Source organism: Rhinoderma darwinii, chromosome 4 (assembly GCF_050947455.1).
Source record: "Rhinoderma darwinii isolate aRhiDar2 chromosome 4, aRhiDar2.hap1, whole genome shotgun sequence".
NCBI classification, from domain to species: domain Eukaryota; kingdom Metazoa; phylum Chordata; class Amphibia; order Anura; family Rhinodermatidae; genus Rhinoderma; species Rhinoderma darwinii.
Genome location: NC_134690.1, coordinates 28,754,406 through 28,774,643, shown reverse-complemented (window position 1 = coordinate 28,774,643; position 20,238 = coordinate 28,754,406). Strand labels below are relative to the sequence as shown.

The 20,238-nt window shown below is 44.8% G+C and overlaps 1 protein-coding gene across 1 annotated transcript in view; it reads left to right on the top strand.

Moving 5' to 3' along the window:
- Positions 1-19,420, top strand: part of CYP39A1 (cytochrome P450 family 39 subfamily A member 1) — an 81,565-nt gene extending 62,145 nt beyond the window's left edge. The window contains exons 12-13 of the mRNA XM_075860955.1: positions 18,481-18,571; positions 19,271-19,420. Of these exons, the coding sequence (XP_075717070.1) occupies positions 18,481-18,552 (72 nt within the window). The 3' untranslated portion in view covers positions 18,553-18,571; positions 19,271-19,420. The remainder of the gene's footprint in view (positions 1-18,480; positions 18,572-19,270) is intronic.
- The last annotated feature ends 818 nt before the right edge of the window (positions 19,421-20,238 follow it).

The window sequence follows — 20,238 nt, the reverse complement described above, 5'->3', positions numbered from 1 at the left end:
TTACAATTTCTAACAAAAGGGTCTTGTTGCTAAGATGGTTCATTTAAAGGGCTACTACACCTAATATAACAGACGTGTAATTATGCAAACTTAGGACCTGTTCACATCAGCGTCTGGCCTCCCTTGGCATACCATTGATTTCAATGGTAATACTTCCGTTGCAGTTTGTTTCCGTTTTTTTTTCCTGGAAACAATAGCGTAGTCGTATGGAACGGAAACAAACAGTAACCAACTGCAACGGAAGCATTACCGTTGAAATCAATGGTATGCAAACGGAAGCTAAGGTTTCGGTTCGGCTTTCCGTTGGACGGAAAGGTCGAACGGAACCGATGAACGGAACCCGACGCTGATGTGAACATAGCTCTAGGTAGTATTCAACTTAACAATGCTTTTAACCCCTTAAGGACCAAGCCAATTTGGGCTACAGGACTGACAGAATTTGTTCGTTTTTGCCTCCTCACATTCTGTGAGCCATAACTTTTTTTTATTTTTAAGGCTACGCAGCTATTTGAGGCCTCCTTTTTGCAGGATAAGGCCTCGTTTACACGTGCGTGATATACGTGTGCGTGCTTTTCACGCGTGTCGTACGCACCTATATTAGTCTATGGGGGCATGCAGACAGTCCGTGAGCTTTGCTCAGCGTGTGTTAGGGATCTGCCAGGTACTTCATCTAGCTATACTCCTGGGATTAATCAATCCACACCTGAGGCCAGACCTGTTCGACTGACACCATCTCCCACCAACCAGGGTGGCAGGCTCAGGAGTGGGAGAGCCTATCGGCCTGGTCTCTCGGAGTTAGCTCCGCCCCCTGCCCTTTATTACCTGCCCTGTGCTCTCCCTCAGTGCTTGTAATTCTTTTGGATTCCTGGCCCCACTGCTGCTTGCTCCAGCCTGCTTCTGCCGTGCTTCTGCCTTGCTGCAGTTCTACTTTGCTTGCCCTGGCTTGCTTCTGTCTCCGTGCCCGCTCGGGTGTACTCACTTCGTCCTGGTCCTGACTGTTCGTTCGCCGCCCCGTTTCCTCGTGGCGTTCCGTGGCTACTGCCCCTTCCCTTGCGTGTTCCCCGTTTGTCTTCCAGTGCACTTAGCCAGCGTAGGGACCGCCGCCCAGTTGTACCTCGTCGCCTAGGGCGGGTCGTTGCAAGTAGGCAGGGACAGGGCGGTGGGTAGATTAGGGCTCACTTTCCCTTCACCTCCTTCCTGCCATTACATAATTACAAGCCCTTACCTAGTCTACCCTTTCTCCTACGCTGACGCTATCATGGACCCCCTTGAGAACCTGACCCAGCAGATGCAGGGCCTCTCCCTACAGGTCCAGGCCCTGGCCCAAAGGGTCAATCAGGGTGACGCTGCTTTAGTAGTACCCCTCACCTCACCTCTAGAACCCGACCTCAAGTTACCTGACCGGTTTTCAGGGGACCGTAAGACGTTTCTCTCCTTCCGGGAGAGTTGCAGACTGTATTTCCGCCTAAAGCCCCACTCCTCAGGTTCCGAGAACCAGCGGGTGGGTATCATCATATCCCGACTCCAGGAAGGGCCCCAAGAGTGGGCCTTCTCCTTGGCTCCTGACGCCCCTGAACTTTCCTCTGTTGATCGTTTTTTCTCTGCCCTCGGACTCATTTACGACGAGACTGACAGGACTGCTTTAGCCGAGAGTCAGCTGGTGACCTTACGTCAGGGTAGGAGACCGGTTGAGGAATACTGTTCTGATTTTAGGAAGTGGTGCGTAGCTTCTCAGTGGAACGATCCGGCCCTAAGGTGCCAGTTTAGGTTAGGATTATCTGACGCCCTGAAGGATCTGCTGGTTAGCTACCCCTCGCCTGACTCCCTTGACCAGGTTATGGCCCTAGCAGTACGACTTGACCGACGTCTCAGGGAACGTCAGCTTGAACGCTTCAGTGTGCTCCCCTCTGACTTTTCTGCGATTCCCCCCGAGGTCCCGTCTCCTCGCCCCTCCACGGAGGACTCGGAGGTACCTATGCAACTCGGGGCCTCCATGTCCCCTCGACAACGTAGGGAGTTTCGCAGAATGAATGGTCTCTGCTTCTACTGTGGGGACGACAAGCATCTACTGAACACCTGTCCCAGGCGCAAGAATAAGAAGCCGGAAAACTTCCGCGCCTAAGTGATCATCGGGGAGGTCACTTGGGCGCACAGGTATTTCCCGTTAATGTGAAACGCAATAAAATTTTGCTTCCCTTTCAGGTCTCGTTTGCTGGCCGGTCTGCCACGGGCAGTGCTTTCGTGGATTCTGGCTCATCTGCTAATATCATGTCTGTGGAATTTGCTATGTCTCTAAAGATGCCTTGTATTGATTTACCTTTTCCTATCCCTGTAGTAGGTATCGACTCCACTCCTCTTGCTAATGGTTATTTTACTCAGCATACTCCTGTTTTTGAACTCCTGGTTGGCTCCATGCATTTGGAGCAGTGCTCTGTACTGGTGATGCAGGGATTATCGTCTGATCTGGTATTAGGTCTTCCCTGGTTGCAGTTGCATAATCCCACGTTTGATTGGAATACTGGGGATCTCACCAAATGGGGTAATGAATGTCTTATGTCATGTCTTTCTGTTAACTCTATTTCTCCCCGGGAGGAGGTAAACACGCTTCCTGAGTTTGTTCAGGACTTCGCCGATGTGTTTTCCAAGGAGGCCTCTGAGGTGTTGCCCCCCCATAGAGATTACGATTGCGCCATCGATTTGGTGCCTGGTGCCAAGCTTCCTAAGGGTAGGATATTTAATCTTTCATGTCCTGAACGTGAAGCGATGAGGGTATATATCCAAGAATGCCTGGCCAAGGGTTTCATTCGCCCCTCGACTTCTCCTGTAGGTGCTGGCTTCTTCTTCGTGGGGAAGAAGGATGGTGGTCTTAGGCCGTGCATTGATTATCGTAACCTGAATAAGGTCACCGTAAGGAACGAGTACCCACTTCCTTTGATTCCGGATCTTTTTAATCAGGTTCAGGGAGCCCAGTGGTTTTCTAAGTTCGATCTACGGGGGGCATATAACCTTATCCGCATCAAAGAGGGGGATGAGTGGAAAACTGCGTTCAACACACCCGAGGGTCATTTCGAATACCTGGTCATGCCCTTTGGGTTGTGTAATGCCCCTGCTGTCTTCCAGAATTTTATTAATGAAATCCTGAGAGATTACATGGGGATATTTCTTGTTGTGTACCTTGATGACATACTGGTGTTTTCCAAGGACTGGTCCTCCCACGTGGAGCATGTCAGGAAGGTGCTCCAGGTCCTTCGGGAGAATAATCTGTTTGCTAAGACTGAAAAATGTGTCTTTGGGGTACAGGAGATACCATTTTTAGGGCAAATCCTCACTCCTCATGAATTCCGCATGGACCCTGCCAAGGTTCAAGCTGTGGCGGAATGGGTCCAACCTGCCTCCCTTAAGGCGTTACAGTGTTTTTTAGGGTTCGCCAACTATTACAGGAGATTTATTGCCAACTTCTCGGTCGTCGCTAAGCCTCTTACGGACCTCACCCGCAAGGGTGCCGATGTCCTCCATTGGCCCCCTGAGGCCGTCCAGACCTTTGAGACTCTCAAGAAGTGCTTTATCTCGGCCCCCGTGCTGATTCAGCCCAACCAAGAGGAGCCATTTATTGTGGAGGTTGACGCTTCCGAGGTGGGAGTGGGGGCCGTCTTGTCCCAGGGTACCAGCTCCCTCACCCATCTCCGCCCCTGTGCTTACTTCTCTAGGAAGTTTTCGCCCACGGAGAGTAATTATGATATTGGCAACCGCGAACTTCTAGCCATTAAATGGGCGTTTGAGGAGTGGCGGCACTTCCTGGAGGGGGCCAGACACCAGGTAACGGTCCTTACGGATCACAAGAATCTGGTTTTCCTAGAATCGGCCCGGAGGCTTAATCCTAGACAAGCTCGGTGGGCACTATTCTTTACCAGATTTAATTTCTTGGTTACCTATAGGGCTGGGTCCAAGAATATTAAGGCTGACGCTCTGTCACGTATTTTCATGGCCAATCCTCCTTCCGAGAAGGATCCCGCTTGTATTTTACCCCCTGGTATAATCGTCTCTGCCACGGATTCTGATTTAGCTTCTGATATCGCGGCTGATCAGGGTGCAGCTCCCGGGAACGTCCCTGGGGACAAACTGTTTGTTCCCCTGCAATACCGGCTGAGGGTACTCAGGGAAAACCATGACTCCGCTCTATCTGGTCATCCTGGCATCTTGGGCACCAAACACCTCATTACCAGAAACTATTGGTGGCCTGGGTTGCCTAAAGATGTTAGGGCTTACGTCGCCGCTTGTGAGGTTTGCGCTAGGTCCAAAACCCCTAGGTCCCGACCTGCGGGCCTACTACGTTCCTTGCCCATTCCCCAGAGACCTTGGACCCATATCTCCATGGATTTTATCACCGATTTGCCTCCATCTCAGGGCAAGTCGGTGGTGTGGGTGGTAGTCGACCGCTTCAGCAAGATGTGCCACTTTGTGCCCCTTAAGAAGCTATCTAACGCCAAGACGTTAGCTTCTTTGTTCGTGAAACACATCCTGCGTCTCCATGGGGCCCCAGTCAATATCGTTTCTGACAGAGGGGTACAATTTGTTTCCTTATTTTGGAGAGCTTTTTGTAAAAAGTTGGAGATTGATCTGTCCTTCTCCTCCGCCTTCCATCCCGAAACTAATGGCCAAACGGAAAGGACCAACCAATCCCTGGAACAATATTTAAGGTGTTTCATCTCGGACTGTCAATTCGATTGGGTCTCATTCCTTCCCCTTGCTGAATTTTCCCTGAATAACCGGGTCAGTAACTAGTCAGGGGTCTCCCCGTTTTTCTGTAATTTCGGGTTTAACCCAAGGTTCTCCTCCGTCTCCCCTGGTTGTTCCAATAATCCTGAGGTAGAGGAGGTTCATCGGGAACTGTGCACTGTCTGGGCCCAGGTTCAGAAGAACCTAGAGGCGTCCCAGAGCGCACAAAAGATTCAGGCGGATAGTAGACGTTCTGCTAACCCCCGGTTTGTCGTCGGGGATTTGGTCTGGTTGTCGTCCAGGAACTTGCGCCTTAAGGTCCCGTCCAGGAAGTTTGCTCCCCGATTCATTGGACCTTATAAGATCATTGAAGGCCTCAACCCTGTATCCTTCCGTCTGGAGCTCCCCCCATCCTTTCGCATACATGACGTCTTCCATGCCTCCCTCCTTAAACGCTGCTCCCCGTCCTGGTCCCCCTCGAGGATACCTCCTGTTCCCGTTCTCACCCCTGAGGGGGTGGAATTCGAGGTGGCCAAGATTATGGACAGTAGGATGGTCCAGGGCTCCCTCCAGTACCTGGTCCATTGGAAAGGATACGGGCCGGAGGAGAGGACTTGGGTACCTGCCCGTGATGTTCACGCTGGGGTATTGATCAGGAGGTTCCACCTCCTCTTCCCCACTAAACCGGGTCCCCTTAGTAAGGGTCCGGTGGCCCCTCATAAAAGGGGGAGTACTGTTAGGGATCTGCCAGGTACTTCATCTAGCTATACTCCTGGGATTAATCAATCCACACCTGAGGCCAGACCTGTTCGACTGACACCATCTCCCACCAACCAGGGTGGCAGGCTCAGGAGTGGGAGAGCCTATCGCGGCCTGGTCTCTCGGAGTTAGCTCCGCCCCCTGCCCTTTATTACCTGCCCTGTGCTCTCCCTCAGTGCTTGTAATTCTTTTGGATTCCTGGCCCCACTGCTGCTTGCTCCAGCCTGCTTCTGCCGTGCTTCTGCCTTGCTGCAGTTCTGCTTTGCTTGCCCTGGCTTGCTTCTGTCTCCGTGCCCGCTCGGGTGTACTCACTTCGTCCTGGTCCTGACTGTTCGTTCGCCGCCCCGTTTCCTCGTGGCGTTCCGTGGCTACTGCCCCTTCCCTTGCGTGTTCCCCGTTTGTCTTCCAGTGCACTTAGCCAGCGTAGGGACCGCCGCCCAGTTGTACCTCGTCGCCTAGGGCGGGTCGTTGCAAGTAGGCAGGGACAGGGCGGTGGGTAGATTAGGGCTCACTTTCCCTTCACCTCCTTCCTGCCATTACAGCGTGAGTCCGCTGAAAAAACCTCACGACATGTCCTATATTTGTGCGCTGTTCACGCATCTCGCACCCATTGAAGTCAATGAGTGCGTGAAAACCACGCGTGCCGCACGGAAGCACTTCCGTGCGAACTGCGTGATTCGCGCAACAGCTGTCAAACTCTGAATGTAAACAGAAAAGCACCACGTGCTTTTCTGTTTACAAACATCCAAACGGAGTGTCATAATGATGACGGGTGCGCGAAAATCTCGCAGCCGCGCATCATACACTGATGACACACGGAGCTGTTAAGTGCCTTTTGCGCACGCAAAACGTAGCGTTTTTTGCGTGCCCAAAACGCACACGCTCGTGTAAACCAGGCCTAAGTCATATATTTTTTTTAGGCATAGTGGCTATAGATATAGGGTAGCATTTAATTTATATGATTTTTATGTTTTATTTTGTTTTTTTACGGTGTTCACTGTTAAAACAATAGCGGGCATAACTTTATCATACGGGTCAAGACAATATATAATAAGAATATGTTTAATATGTTTTTGTAACTGATTAAATCAAATTAATTTATTTTTTGAATAGTTTTTTGTACCTTTTTGCGTTGAGGTTTGATTTTTTTTTAGTTGTCTATTGTAGTTACATTTTTTTTATTTTTTTCTAGTCCTAATAGGGATCATTTTTACATTTATTTTTTAAACAATACTGTCATATGTCTATAGTAGTGTCTGTGCCTGTAAAATGCACCGGCATCTCTTAGGGCATACCTAAATGCCCTAACCGATACTATTTCTAGACAGCCCTGGGGGCCTTTATTAGGCCCAGGGCTGTCACAATTTCCCAGTCAACCACGGTTATCGCGTTGCCGGGACTTACAGGAACAGGACTAAGGGGACCACCTCCCTTTGTCTGCTCTGTATTCAGCACTGATCGCAATGCTTTAGGGTTTAAACGCTGTCTAGTGCAGGAGTGTGGCTGTCAATCACAGCCCCTAATCCCGCTCCTGATCGCCGGGTTAAAGGATGTGGCCACCTCTGCATGCCATACACACACATATATATATATATATATATATATATATATATATATATATATATGTATGTATATATATATATACATGTATGTGTTCTAAATAAAAAGTTGTCACTTTGCAAATACATTACATTACTTATCCTGTATTAATCCTGATTTACAGCCTGTATTATACTCCAGAGCTGTATTCACAATTCTGTTGATTGTCTTCGGAAACAGTCAACAACTTTTTTAACAGACGCAACAGCTTAGCAAGACACCTATATTGCAGGAGAAAGTTAGTTTTTCCTACCTCAAATTAACTACATCGGCTGGTGTAAAGACAACTCTTCCCAGAATGCAAATCACCAGAGAAGGCTCTTTGCAGAAATCTTACAAGCAGGGAATGCTGGAAGATTTCGGCACTAAATGTGGCAGGATTGGAAGTGCCGCTCTGGAATATAGTAAAGTATATGATGTAACTCAGGATCAGTACAATATACCTATGCAGCTTAATTCTAAATGTAAGTAACATCCAAAGGTGAGTCTATTCTGGAGCTCTGTGCAGGGCTAGCCCTGGGTTCCCCATGATCAGCTGTTATCAGAATAGGGTCCCAGCAGCAGGACGATCAGCTAATCATTGTCGAATCATGTGCCATGTAAATGGGATTGTCCAAAGTGCACACGCACTTTATAAACTCTTTGTAGCTAGCAGAAATGTGATAGCCCATCCTGCCGAGGACTGCATAGTAAGGCAATGTGGGCCCTATTCTGAGCCCGTTCAGGACTCTACTCTATTAGGCCCCTTGCACACGACCGTAAAAATTGACCGTAATTACGGACCCATTCAGTTCTATTGGCCGCGGACACCTTTCCTTACCTTACCGCAAAAGATAGGACATGTCCTATCTTGTGCTTTTTACGGGCCGTGCTCCCATACTTTGTATGGTAGCACGGGTCGAAAATGCGTGCGGCTGTCCCCAGCTGTCGGCGGCCAGCCGTACCCGCAATCGCAGCCTGTGATTACGGGCACCGCCGTGTGCATGAAGCCTTAGCCAGTGCAGAGAAAATCTACAAAGAGTGTCTCTCACTCTGGAAGACCCAACATGTCCAGACATTACAAAGACAGACCATTGATTTCAATAGTAACAGTGTAATACTTAATTTCCCCTGTGGTGGTGCTGCAGAGAAATTGAACACTTGCTGCCAGGTTTCCCACAGATAACAGCTGAATCTTGGGAGCCCAAGCAACAGGTTTCCATGTGATCAATATTTCGTCAGGGGATCCTTCTAACAAAAAAAGATTGTCCAAAATACCTTTAATTTATCAACATGGTTCCTCAAACACTAGGTTAACAGATTTACTGAATGCAGAGGTGTAAAAGCTCCTGGAGCATAATGCAAAATCTGTAACAGGGCCTTCCAAATGTCTTGTGCCATATACTGTATAATACTGGTGTCTTCTTGTGTGGCAGGGGAACCATTGGGCCCCCTCAGGCACCAGGGCCGAGAGCGACTGCTACCTTCGCACCCCTATAGCTACGGCCCTGTCTGTATATACAAAATATATATATATATATATATTCCTGTGGTGCTTGGCCTGTTTAAAGCGATACAATATTTCCTTATTTACCTGTTAGGTGGGTAATGTTTGATTGCAGGCCATAGACTGAGTACAATAGCAATGTTGCTTCACAATGGGAACTCCAGCCATGAAAGTTTCAGGGCCATGAAACCGCAGCCGCCTTCTCGAGTTCCTTAGACTATTTCTTTAATGAGAAAACAGAATTGACAGCTAGTAGGAAAACAAATACTGTACATTCGGAAATGAGCTCTGTGCTGGGGCTGCCTGGTTGGATTTCAGACAGGCAGATCACCGGGTTCGTCTCTGTCTTGGTCGCCCCGGCAGCCGAATGTCTCTGTTCTCAACGTTCCCGAGGTACATTTGTACAGGGCCTGATCTCCTTATTGTGTTCTGTCTTCATGGTCTGTTTTTATTCAACCTTGGCTTGAAATAGGCTAAATCACAAATCAGATGATGGAAATGATGGCAGCAGCAGAAGAGGAGTGTTCTGATCTTGGGGAAAGCAGTGACCTGTCTACTTAAGTGATTTTGTTAGTGAGGATAGGGTTAAAAGTGACATTGGAAGGGTCATGGTGTTAAGAGAGGCAATGCAAACATGTGTGTGGTTAAAGATTGAGGTTTAGATAGTGGGAGGAGAACAATCCCCCAGCAGCACAGATTATTTCAGAAGAGTGTGCTGATCTTGGCAGAGGCAGTGACCTGTCCACTCGTGATGATTTAGTGAGGTCAGGATTGTATGTGACAGGCACAGTGTCATGATGTGAGGAGAAGAATAAAGATACTTAGGAAGACACAGATAAAAGGAAGAAGCAGGATTATCCAGCAGAACTAAGTAGCAAGGAACCAGAGGTGTGCCACTCATCATGCCCATGTCACACTCACAGGGACGCTGAGTTATTGGGGTTTGTGTGTCATGCTACTCATAATGGAGAGATGGTGGTCACCTTAAGTCATAGGCATTAAAGTTACAGTCAGCCTGTCAGAAGAGCTTATATACCTGTGTCCCCATGACAACTCTGGAAACTCAGAGCTATCATTAGAACACTTGGCTTTATAAATAAACATTAAAATATGGTACTTAATTTGTCACGTGCACAAGAAAACAATTCTAACTAGTGGGCGGTAACTTCAACTGAATGCATTTTGGGGCTTGATCTGGGGACTAAATTAAATTTGGTGTCTGGTCTGAAGCCTAAATTAATTTTGGGGTCCGGTCTGGCATATAAATTAAGTTAGGGGGTCTGAATTCATTTATGGGTCTGGTCTGGTTGTCTAAGTTCATTTATTGGTCTAAAAGTTTGCTGTAAGGCTCAGCTTTAATCCTTATTTGCATCCACAGGCACTATTATTTTGATATTATTATTTTGATTTGGGAGCATTAGGCAGCACTCTAGGTAGAGTAATCAGGGCATCCTGGGGCAGTGCAGGATGACAGTCTTAAAGGATGATGGTTTTATGTTGCTATAGAGACTAGGGGATGGTTGCAGAATTGAGGGGCCAAAGATGTTTCGGCAACAGAAGTCAGGAGAGGTCATCATGGCGGTCTGGGCCGGACGGAGAAGACATGGAAAGCGATCGACTACAATCGGAGAAGATGTCACCTGTGAGTCACTAAGTTCACTTGTATGGTCTGTGATCTATGCCTGTGTAAAACTTGTATCTGACCACTGTATTATTAAATGATTTATTTATGGTTTGGCGGTAAGATTCAGTTACATTTTAGTGGTGTTATTGGTTTTTGTATATATTTTTTAATATGTCACAGTATGGTGGTATTATTCAGTCACTAAATAGTTGTAACATTTGGTCATGATATGGTGCTATTAATCACACACTGTATAGTGGTATTATTGGTCATGAAAAGGCGGGTATTATTCTATAGTCATTATATGGTGGTACTATTTAGTAGTCCACTGTATGGCGGTATTAATCAGTCACTAAATGATGGTAATAGTCATGAAATGGTGGTATTAATCAGTCACTATATGGCGGTGTTATTTAGTCACTGTATGGCGGTATTATTGGTCATTATATGGTGTTATTATTAATTTGTCAGTGTATGTATACATTATTTGGTTCTTTTAGAGCTAGTTCACACAAAGTATTTTGGCACTGTTTTTGACGCAGAAACTGCGTCGGAAACAGCGCAAAAAAATATGCGAAATCGACTCCCATTGATTTCAGAAAGAGAAGTTTTCGCTGCGTTTTTTACCCACGGCGCCCAATGGCCGTGGCAAACGCAGCAAATGTTCTGCCAGCAGCTCAAAATCTGGCTTAAAATTCCTGAAGGAATTTTGAGGCAGATTTTTCCCCCTGTAAAAAAACTCTGTGTGCACAGGGCCTTATAGTGGTATTATTCAGTCACTGTATGTATGTATGTATGTATTATTATTATAATTATTATTATTATATGAAGATTAGTGTTTGAGAAGAGCCAGCTATTTGGTGCTGAGTCTAATGCGGAGCAAACATTTATGGATACGATTTCCACAATACAGAACATGACTTTAGAGGAGTAGAGTCCCCTCTACTGAACACTCATTTAGCCTTGTTCCCCGCCACTCTTCAAGGATGAAAAGCGGAGAATGTTTAGTAAAGGCGATTCCCTCTTTTCCAGATGAATTCCAGAAAGATGTTGTTTGTGTCAGCAAAAGTGGCGAATATAATTTATTAAATGTAGTTACAAAAGCTAGTGTAATAATAACTGCAGTGGTAAATCACCTCTATTGTCTAAATTGGGGCGTATTTGGTGTCAGTGATGAGGATAGCGTGAGCTAGAAATACCGTCCTGAATAGGCTCCATTACATTGCTCATGACTTCTATTGCCAAAGGGCCCAAATCTCAGTGACATCCCAATTAGAGCTGTTCAGATCAAAATAATTGATTATTGAAGAAAGAAAAAACAAAACGAAGAATATTTAAAGGATTTTTCTACATTAAGGCAAATGCAAAATACTATTCAGCAGATAGGAACTCAGCGACAAACTCTATATATAGTAACAGAAACACAGCTGAGACATAACATGCTCATAAATCATAATGTGTAATGCCTCACCGTAATAACACATGGCAGCAAACTATCCAAGAAGGTGTTTATGGCAGGACAAGGTGATGAAAGAAAACACCAATCTCATCTACACGACCTTGTTGGACTTCCCATTGCATAACCATGGGCGTTAATGTGAAGCTAGGCCTATAACAGCCTCCATTTTTCTGGGAAGGCTTTCCACAAGATTTTGGAGTGAGTGGTAGTTTGTCCTATTTGCCAAAACCGCATTTGTGAGGTCAGACACTGACATTGGATGAGAAGTTCTGGCTCCCAAGATGTTGGATGGACTTGAGGTCCGGGCTCTGTGCAGCCACTCGAGTTTCTTTACACCAAACTCCTCACCTCATGTTTTTATGGACCTCGCAATCTACGCAGGGGCAAAGTCATGGTGGAAGAGGAAAGAGCAAAACCCAAAACTGTCATCACAAAATTGGAGGCTGCAATTTTCCAAAATGTCTTTCTATGATGTAGTATTTACACTCGATTCCAGTGACAACGTGCTTTACACCACCCCAGCTGACGCTTGGCATTGTGCATGGTGATCTTAGGCCTGTGAGCAGCGACCATGGAAACCCGTCACTTCGAAGCAGTGTGGATCTCTGTAGTGAGTGATACAACAGAGGATAGGTCATTTTTGACAGTGCCATGTGTAAAGTCACTGAGCTCTTCTGTACAACCCATTCTACAACCAATGTTTAATATATATTGCATGGCTGTGTGCTTGGGTTTATGAAACCTTTTTGCAATGCGTTTGGCTGAAACACCTTGACTCAACATTTAGGAGGGGTGTCCACATACTTTTGACCATATAGTGCATGCACCGATTAGCCATTACATTAAAGCCACTTGCCTATTATTGTGTAAACCAATTATGCCACCAAAACTCCTGTAAGTTGTGAGGTGCGACCTCCATGGATCAGACTTGTTTTTCCAGCACATCCCACAGATGATCGATCAGATTAAGATCTGGGGAATTTGGAGGCCAAGTCAACACCTTGAACTCTGTCATGTTCCTCAGACCATTCCTGAACAAATTTTGCAGTATGGCATGGGCATTGTCCTGGTGAAAGGGTGCACTGCCATTAGAGAATACTGTTGCCATGAAGGGGTGTTCTTGGTCTGGAACAATGTTTAGGTAGGTGGTACGTGTCAAATTAACATCCACATGAATGTCAGGACCCGAAGGTTTCTTAGCAGAATATTGTCCAGATCATCACACTGCCTCCACCGGCTTGTCTTCTTCCCATAGTGCATCCTGGTGCCATCTCTTCCCCAGGTAAGCGATGCACATGCATCCAAATATCCACATGATGTAAAAGAAAACGTAATTCATCGGACCAGGCCACCTTCTTCTATTGCCCCATGGTCTCATTTTTCTGCTCAAGTGGCTCTTTCAGTGGTGGAAATTACCATGCTCTGCGTGCTCTGACATCTTTCCATCATAGCCAGCACTAACTTTTATTAGCAATTTGTGCTGCAGTAGCTCTCCTGTGGGATCGGACCAGACAGGCTAGCCTTTGCTCCCCACACGCATCAATGAGCCTTGTGCGCCGATGACCATATCGCCGGTTCAGTGGTTGTCCTTCATTGGAGAACTTTTGGTAGATAGTAACCATAGCATACTGCGAACACCCCACAAGACCTGCCGTTTTGAAGATGCTCTAACCCAGTCGCTCAGATCCTTACACTTGCCCATTTTTCCAGCTTCCAACACATGAACTTCAAGAACTGACTGTTTACTTGCTGCCTAATATATCCCACCCCTTGTCAGGCGATATTGTGACAACATAACCAATGTTCTTCACTTCACCTGTCATATCGGTGTATATGGATTTGCATATTCTGCAATAATGTTGATTACGTCCTCTCCAAGACCTAAAATGATAGTTTGTGTGATCCTTTAAATATCTTAACACATGACTGAGGATGCCATTGATGGGATCAGTGAACCAAGACCCCACTGATGTCTAGAACAAAGGGGCAGAAGTGCTCTATCAGCTTCTCCCAGAGATTTTTGTGATGGCTGAGGTTTCTCAAAATAAGGTTCCTCATGCCCACCCCCCATATATACAGAACATGTGCACGTGTCAGTTTCAAAGTCCTCTCTACACAAGGTTGTTGTGTGCTGGAGTTTAGATTCACTATTGTCTTAGTGTTCCATTATTGTGTCATAGCCCGGACCCTCCTGAGGATCCTCTGGTGGGTCAGTCTGACCCTGTACATGGTCTTACTGGGAAATGAGTAGAGAACATCAACAATGAAAAGCTATTGAGTAGGGTATAATATGGCCTGAAAAAGATGAAACAAATATATGGTTAACAAATCCAATCTGGTCGCTGTGATTTTCTTTGGAGCTAAAAATGTGGTAAAAATATGTTTTTTCTTAAAGAAATTTTTCAAAATGACACAGAAAATGTAAGCAATAAAGTAAAAAAAGTTAGTATGAACCATTACAATATCGCCTTCTATCTACAGTCTTTGCTAGGCTTTCCTTCTCCGGGCCAAATATTCAGTTTTATGCCCTAGCCCTGTATCTAAACACCCTGGCCAAGGCAAAATGGGTTGTTAATGCCCCCCATAGCGCCCGCTACACTCCTGCACCTATCAGTCCTAAAAATGTCCACCTAGATTTGAATATCTAGAAATAGAGTTTTGTTTTTTCTCATTAAAGCCAAGCTCATTATGTTTTGTTTAATAAATCCCAAAAATATAATTAATGAAGAAATCCCGTCTAGATTCCCTATAATACGAATATCGGAGTATGAACAAGCATGAACAGATTGTTCGCCGCTCAACAAATAACAACACGCGCTTCCTGCATCGTACATCGTATTCCCTCGCCTCGACTTTTGTGTCCTTTTCCGAGAACAGATGTAAAGAAAAAATGTCCGTGCATCTGGTGGCTTTTGAGAGAAGCCAAGATCTTTTGGCAATTTAGCACCAGCAGATTAGTGATCTCCGTATGGAGGGAGATAAAGAGATGAACAATGGATTCAATGATTATTACGTTCTGTTCAGTTCATGTAACTTCTTCATTGCTCTTGTAGACCTCGGAGAAATAACACAATCTGGTGCCAACAGGGTGAACGTTGGAGGAGTACATGGGGACTGGCATGCTAATCAGATGTGTTTAAGTCAAATATAATGCAATTGAAGTCTTTATATCTGACATATAGTAAAGAGATGGAAAGCTTGTAAGGAGCTCCATGGTGAAAAGTTAAAGGAGTTTTTTTTCCATTATGGCAAAAACATGCAATTCTGAACCTATCAAGGCAGGGCAACGGGCCATATGACCTTTCACAAGCCAATAAATGTCCATTCATAGATAGATTAGATTAGATTGATAAAACTTTATTTTGTTTTTCACAACTCCCAATTTACAAAATAGATAATGAAACAAGGACATCATTACCATTTCAAAAACATAAATAAGGGCCGGTTCACATCAGCATTCGCTTTCCGTCCAGGGGCTCCGTCGGAGGTTTCCGTTGGGTGCACCCCTCAACGGAAAGTAAAACGGAAACCTTAGCTTCCGTTTGCATCACCATTGATATCAATGGTGATGGAAACATTGCTAATGGTTTACGTTTGTCACCATTCTGGCAGGTTTCAATTTTTGCGATGGAATCAATAGCGCAGTCGACTGCGGGCGCCACCTTAAATAATCAAATATCCAATTTGACACTCCTCTGTTAATGTGCATGCTCTCCATTTTTTATTTCTCATCAGTTCAGCTCTTATAAGATTAAAAGCACTAGAAAAATAAAAATACATTACTCTAATTACCTCCCCATTCAGTTCTAAAAAAAAAGTACGCCCTATGTAACAAATATAACACTGCATCCTCGACTCCAATTCTTTCTTAGTTTATAGGCAAACTGCAAAGGATCCACGTATTTTACTACAGCCGATTTAAAGTACACAAACATCAGCCTATCAAAGGCCTTCATAATGTGAGAGGTTCAGACCACCGGGCGATAATTGTTTACTAGCGACTGTTTCACAACCTTTGGTATAGGAACTATGCAAGCTGTTTTCCACACCTTCGGTACTATTTGTTGAGTTAAAGGGGTTTTCCCATCAGAGAAATATATGACATATCCACAGGATATGTCATAAATGTCAGATAGATTCGGGTCCCACCTCTGGGACCCGCACCTATCTCTAGAACGGGGCCCTCTAATCCCCGCTCTAGCTTTTTGTGCTCACGCTGCCTCTTGGCTACTTACCGATTAAATGGTCGGGAGTTACGGAAGCAGCGTAATTCGCTGAGCTAAGCTTTTTCCGTAACTCCCATCAAATTAAATAAAAAGTAGTTACGGAAACAGAGTAGCTCGAATGCTATGTTGCTTCCGTAACTGCCATTCACAATTGTGGGAGTTATGGAAACAGCTTAGCTCAGCGAGTTACGCTGTTTCCGTAACTCCTAACCATGTAATCAGTAAGTGGCCGGGAGTCAGCGTGAGCATAAAAAGCTAGAGCGGGGATTAGGGGGCCCCCGTTCTAGAGAGGTGGGACCCGAATCTATCTGACATTTATGACATATCCTGTGGATATGTCATAAATGTCCTTCATGGGAAAGCCCCTTTAAACTCAGATCTTCCAATGAGCCACGTAGTGCATCAGCACAAATTCTCACAACTTTGGTACTGATCTCATCCGGTCTTGATGCTTTCCTTACATTTAATTTTTTTTAACTGATCTCTTACAGCCTCCTTTGTTACCACAAAACACCTTCCCTTGTAACTTTCCTCCTCTGTTGTGTATTCCACATCCTCCCATTCAGCCATTATCCCAGCTCCCTCCACTATTTCGGTCAAATTAGAAAATCTATTGAAATAGTAATTTAATTAATTTTCTTTCCCTTCATTCTCATCAATAACCCTTGGTCGCGTCCTTATAGTTTTCATTCCCAACCAAACCTCCCCTACATTGTTTTGTGCAAGTTTCAATTCCAATTTCCGTCTATATGCCTCCTTACTTTCCCCTATTTTGCACTATCCTAATCTCCTCACCATCCCTGTGTCTATAGGCCTTTATCTTCCTGTTTAATAAAGGCCCTTTTACACTGGGCGATTATCAAGCGGACAAGTTTAGATAGAACGCTCGTTCCCGAAAATTGCCCTGTGTAAACAGGGCAGCGATCAGCAGATGAACGAGAAAACACTCGATCATCCGCTGATCGTATAGTTTTAAAAAACTTAAATATTATCGTTGTTGGCAGCGCATCTCCCTGTGTAAGCAGAGAGACGCGCTGCCGACATAATAATGTATGGGGACGAGCGATCGGAGTAATGACAGCTCGTTCCCATACATAGCTCTTTGTGACAGGAGCAGACGAGCGCCGATCAACGAGCTGTCTCGTTGATCGGCACTCGTTGCACTGGCAGAAATGGGCCTGTGTAATAGGGCTTTAACTCTTTTTAAGATCTTTTCCCACCCACAGTTTGTTGTTTATAGCGTCATTGATAATGATCGGTGTATGCTGGAAAAACAAAATGAAAACTGGAACGGAATTTATTATTTTCTACATTTTTGCTGAAATACAAACTAATATAAATGAAACGCTAATGTATAAGTGCCGATGATGGTACTACATAAAGTACAACTCATCCCACGGAAAACAAAATCTCAAAAGGAAAACGTTATGAGCGCGGGATACAAAGTGCAAAAATAAAAAAATTGTTCAGGTCCTCAAGCCCAAATTGGCCTGGTCCTCAAGGTGTTAAAGATTTTTTGCTTTGGACAAAGACTTTTTGTTTGAAAGGTCCTCTGGAATAAAGATGAAGACAGAGTGTTGGGACCAGATGGACCTGACAGCAAGTGTTCAGTTTCCCTGTAGCACCACCACAGAAAAAAAAAATATATATATAAAAAAATAAAGTATTACATGTTGGTCATTGAAGTCAATAGGCTATCTATGTAACGCATGGTCCCTCCAAGTCCTCCAGTAAGAGGACCTTCTTTGTGACCGCTCTACACTTCGACAGAATGATTGAGGTTATGAATCAATAACTCCCCTTTACGGATTACGTAATGGAGTGAACCCTTTTAATGATCATATATGTATATATATCCGGGTGTCATAATCATCCTCTTCTGCTCTATTATCAGATTGATTTTTGCTCATAAAAAGAGTGATTCCAATAAAAGAAGTACGTTAGAAAATGTAAATAAAATTTGCTGTTGTATAAGCATATGGGGTATATGGGCAGGAGTCTGTTTTTCTTTCCCAGTGACAATATTATAATTTTTTTGCGTCTTTTTTTTTTCCTCCACAATGTCCTGTCTTCCGTATTTGACACGTTCATGATTTCTTTGATTGTGTCCTTAAATCTTGTGATCTTGTCGCCCTCTTCAGAGGTGTAGCTTCTCGCTCCTGGGCCGCAATGCAAAGTCAGGCCTCTCCATTTATCATGTGGTATATATATATAATACTGGTGTCTTCATATGTGGCAGAGGGACCTTTGGGCCCCTTCAGACACCAGGACCTGTGTGTGATTTCTACCTTTGCACCCCCTATAGCTACACCCCTAGCCCTCTTCTTCTATTCCTTTAAACTCCTCCATACATAATTGTATTTTCCAATGAGCAGGGGTTTCTCATTATATGTCCAGATCCATTCTTCTCCATATAATTTTCAGTCTTCTGCTAAAGTTTCCATCAATGCCAAGGCATAAATGCTTTTTCTGTTCCTCTACTTTATTGCTCAGGTTTCACATCCATCCAAAGCCACACAAATACCCGGAAAATTCTGACCTTCGGGTTCCTTCACGGTCAAGGTGGCATCGCTATGTATAGCTGATATTTGCACTTTGTAATGTTTTGCAGAGTAATCTACACTTGGTAGGAACTCAACAACCAGATGGACCTTGTCGTGTACAGTTTAAACAAAGGGAATGAAGAGAGAACGTAATAAAAGGTAACTGTTAGTACCATCTGTTTAAAGAGCATTACGGACGAAATTTAGAGGGCTTTTCCGGGTTTGGAAAACTCAATAGCAGGTAGTCCTCTCTAACTAGAGCAGAGAGCAACTACAAAGAGAGTCTCTCTGGATGACCTGGCACTTCCGTTAATGACATGAACGGCCTATTGGTCTTAGTGGGAATGGTGTAATACTTCATTTCCCCTTTGGTGGCGCTGCAGGTAAACTGACCTCTTGCTGCCAAGTTCACCCACACACAACAGCTATTCGTTGGGGTCCCAGAAGCTGGAAACCATGTGATCAGCTTTTCATTGGAGAACCTTTCTAACAAAAAGGGTTTGTTCAAAGTGGGCCAATCCTTTCGAGAAACAATTCACCTAAAAAATACATTTTTCATTTCAATCCACTTTCTAGCCGCAAATTAACCCTTTTTGATGGGGTACTGTTTTACTTATAGTTGTTTCCCACTGTAGACATTTATGGCATGTTGACTGATGCGTTAGGGTCAAGTTTGATCGACGGGGGTCCCACTGCCAGTTCACTGTTTCCGGCACCATGTAAACCCTTTATTAATCTATGGGAAATTAGCCTTTCTGTATACAGTGCTGTACACTAATGTAAGTCCTTGTCCATTAAATATTAGGGCTGACCTATAATTGTATGATAACCAATGTACTTTGTTTGTCTTCTCTTTAGGTCTCCGTTGAAAAGTCGGGTCAAAAAAGACTGTCCCCTAGAGAATTAGTTTTAATTTGTATAAGTAATAATTTAATAATTAATTTTTAATTGATATATCAGATAAAATGGTCTCTTTATTATAATGAAGTAATAAACTATTTTACTAAATCTCTTTTTTTACATACGTAATGCTGCTCATTTAACTGGCGGAGGCCTCAGGGCATTTGCCCCATATAATCTGGCCCTGTGAGCCAGTCAGAAGTATGGTGCTTTCATAGAGCAATCACACTTTAATGTATACATTTTCCATCTAAAAATGTTGTGCAACTAACAAACATTTTTATTTCAAGGGCATGACCACACGTGGCGGATTTCCTCCGCAACTGTCCGCATCAATGCCGCACAGAATCTGCGTTGCAGATTCTGCTGCGGATCTGCACAAAATGTGCAGTAAATTGATGCGGACTAGCTGCTGCGGACTGCGGGAAAAGTGCTTCCCTTCTCCCTATCAGTGCAGGATAGAGAGAAGGGACAGCACTTTCCCTAGTGAAAGTAAAATAATTTCATACTTACCGGCCGTTGTCTTGGTGACGCGTCCCTCTTTCGGCATTCAGCCCGACCTCCCTGGATGACGCGCCAGTCCATGTGACCGCTGCAGCCTGTGCTTGGCCTGTGATTGGCTGCAGCCGTCACTTAGACTGAAACGTCATCCTGGGAGGCCGGACTGGAGACAGAAGCAGGGAGTTCTCGGTAAGTATGAACTTATATTTTTTTACAGGTTGCTGTATATTGTGATCGGTAGTCACTATCCAGGGTGCAGAAACAGTTACTGCCGATCGCTTAACTCTTTCAGCACCCTGGACAGTGACTATTTACAGACGTCTCCTAGCAACGCTCCCGTCATTACGGGAGCCCCATTGACTTCCTCAGTCTGGCTGTAGACCTAGAAATACATAGGTCCAGCCAGAATGAAGAAATGTCATGGC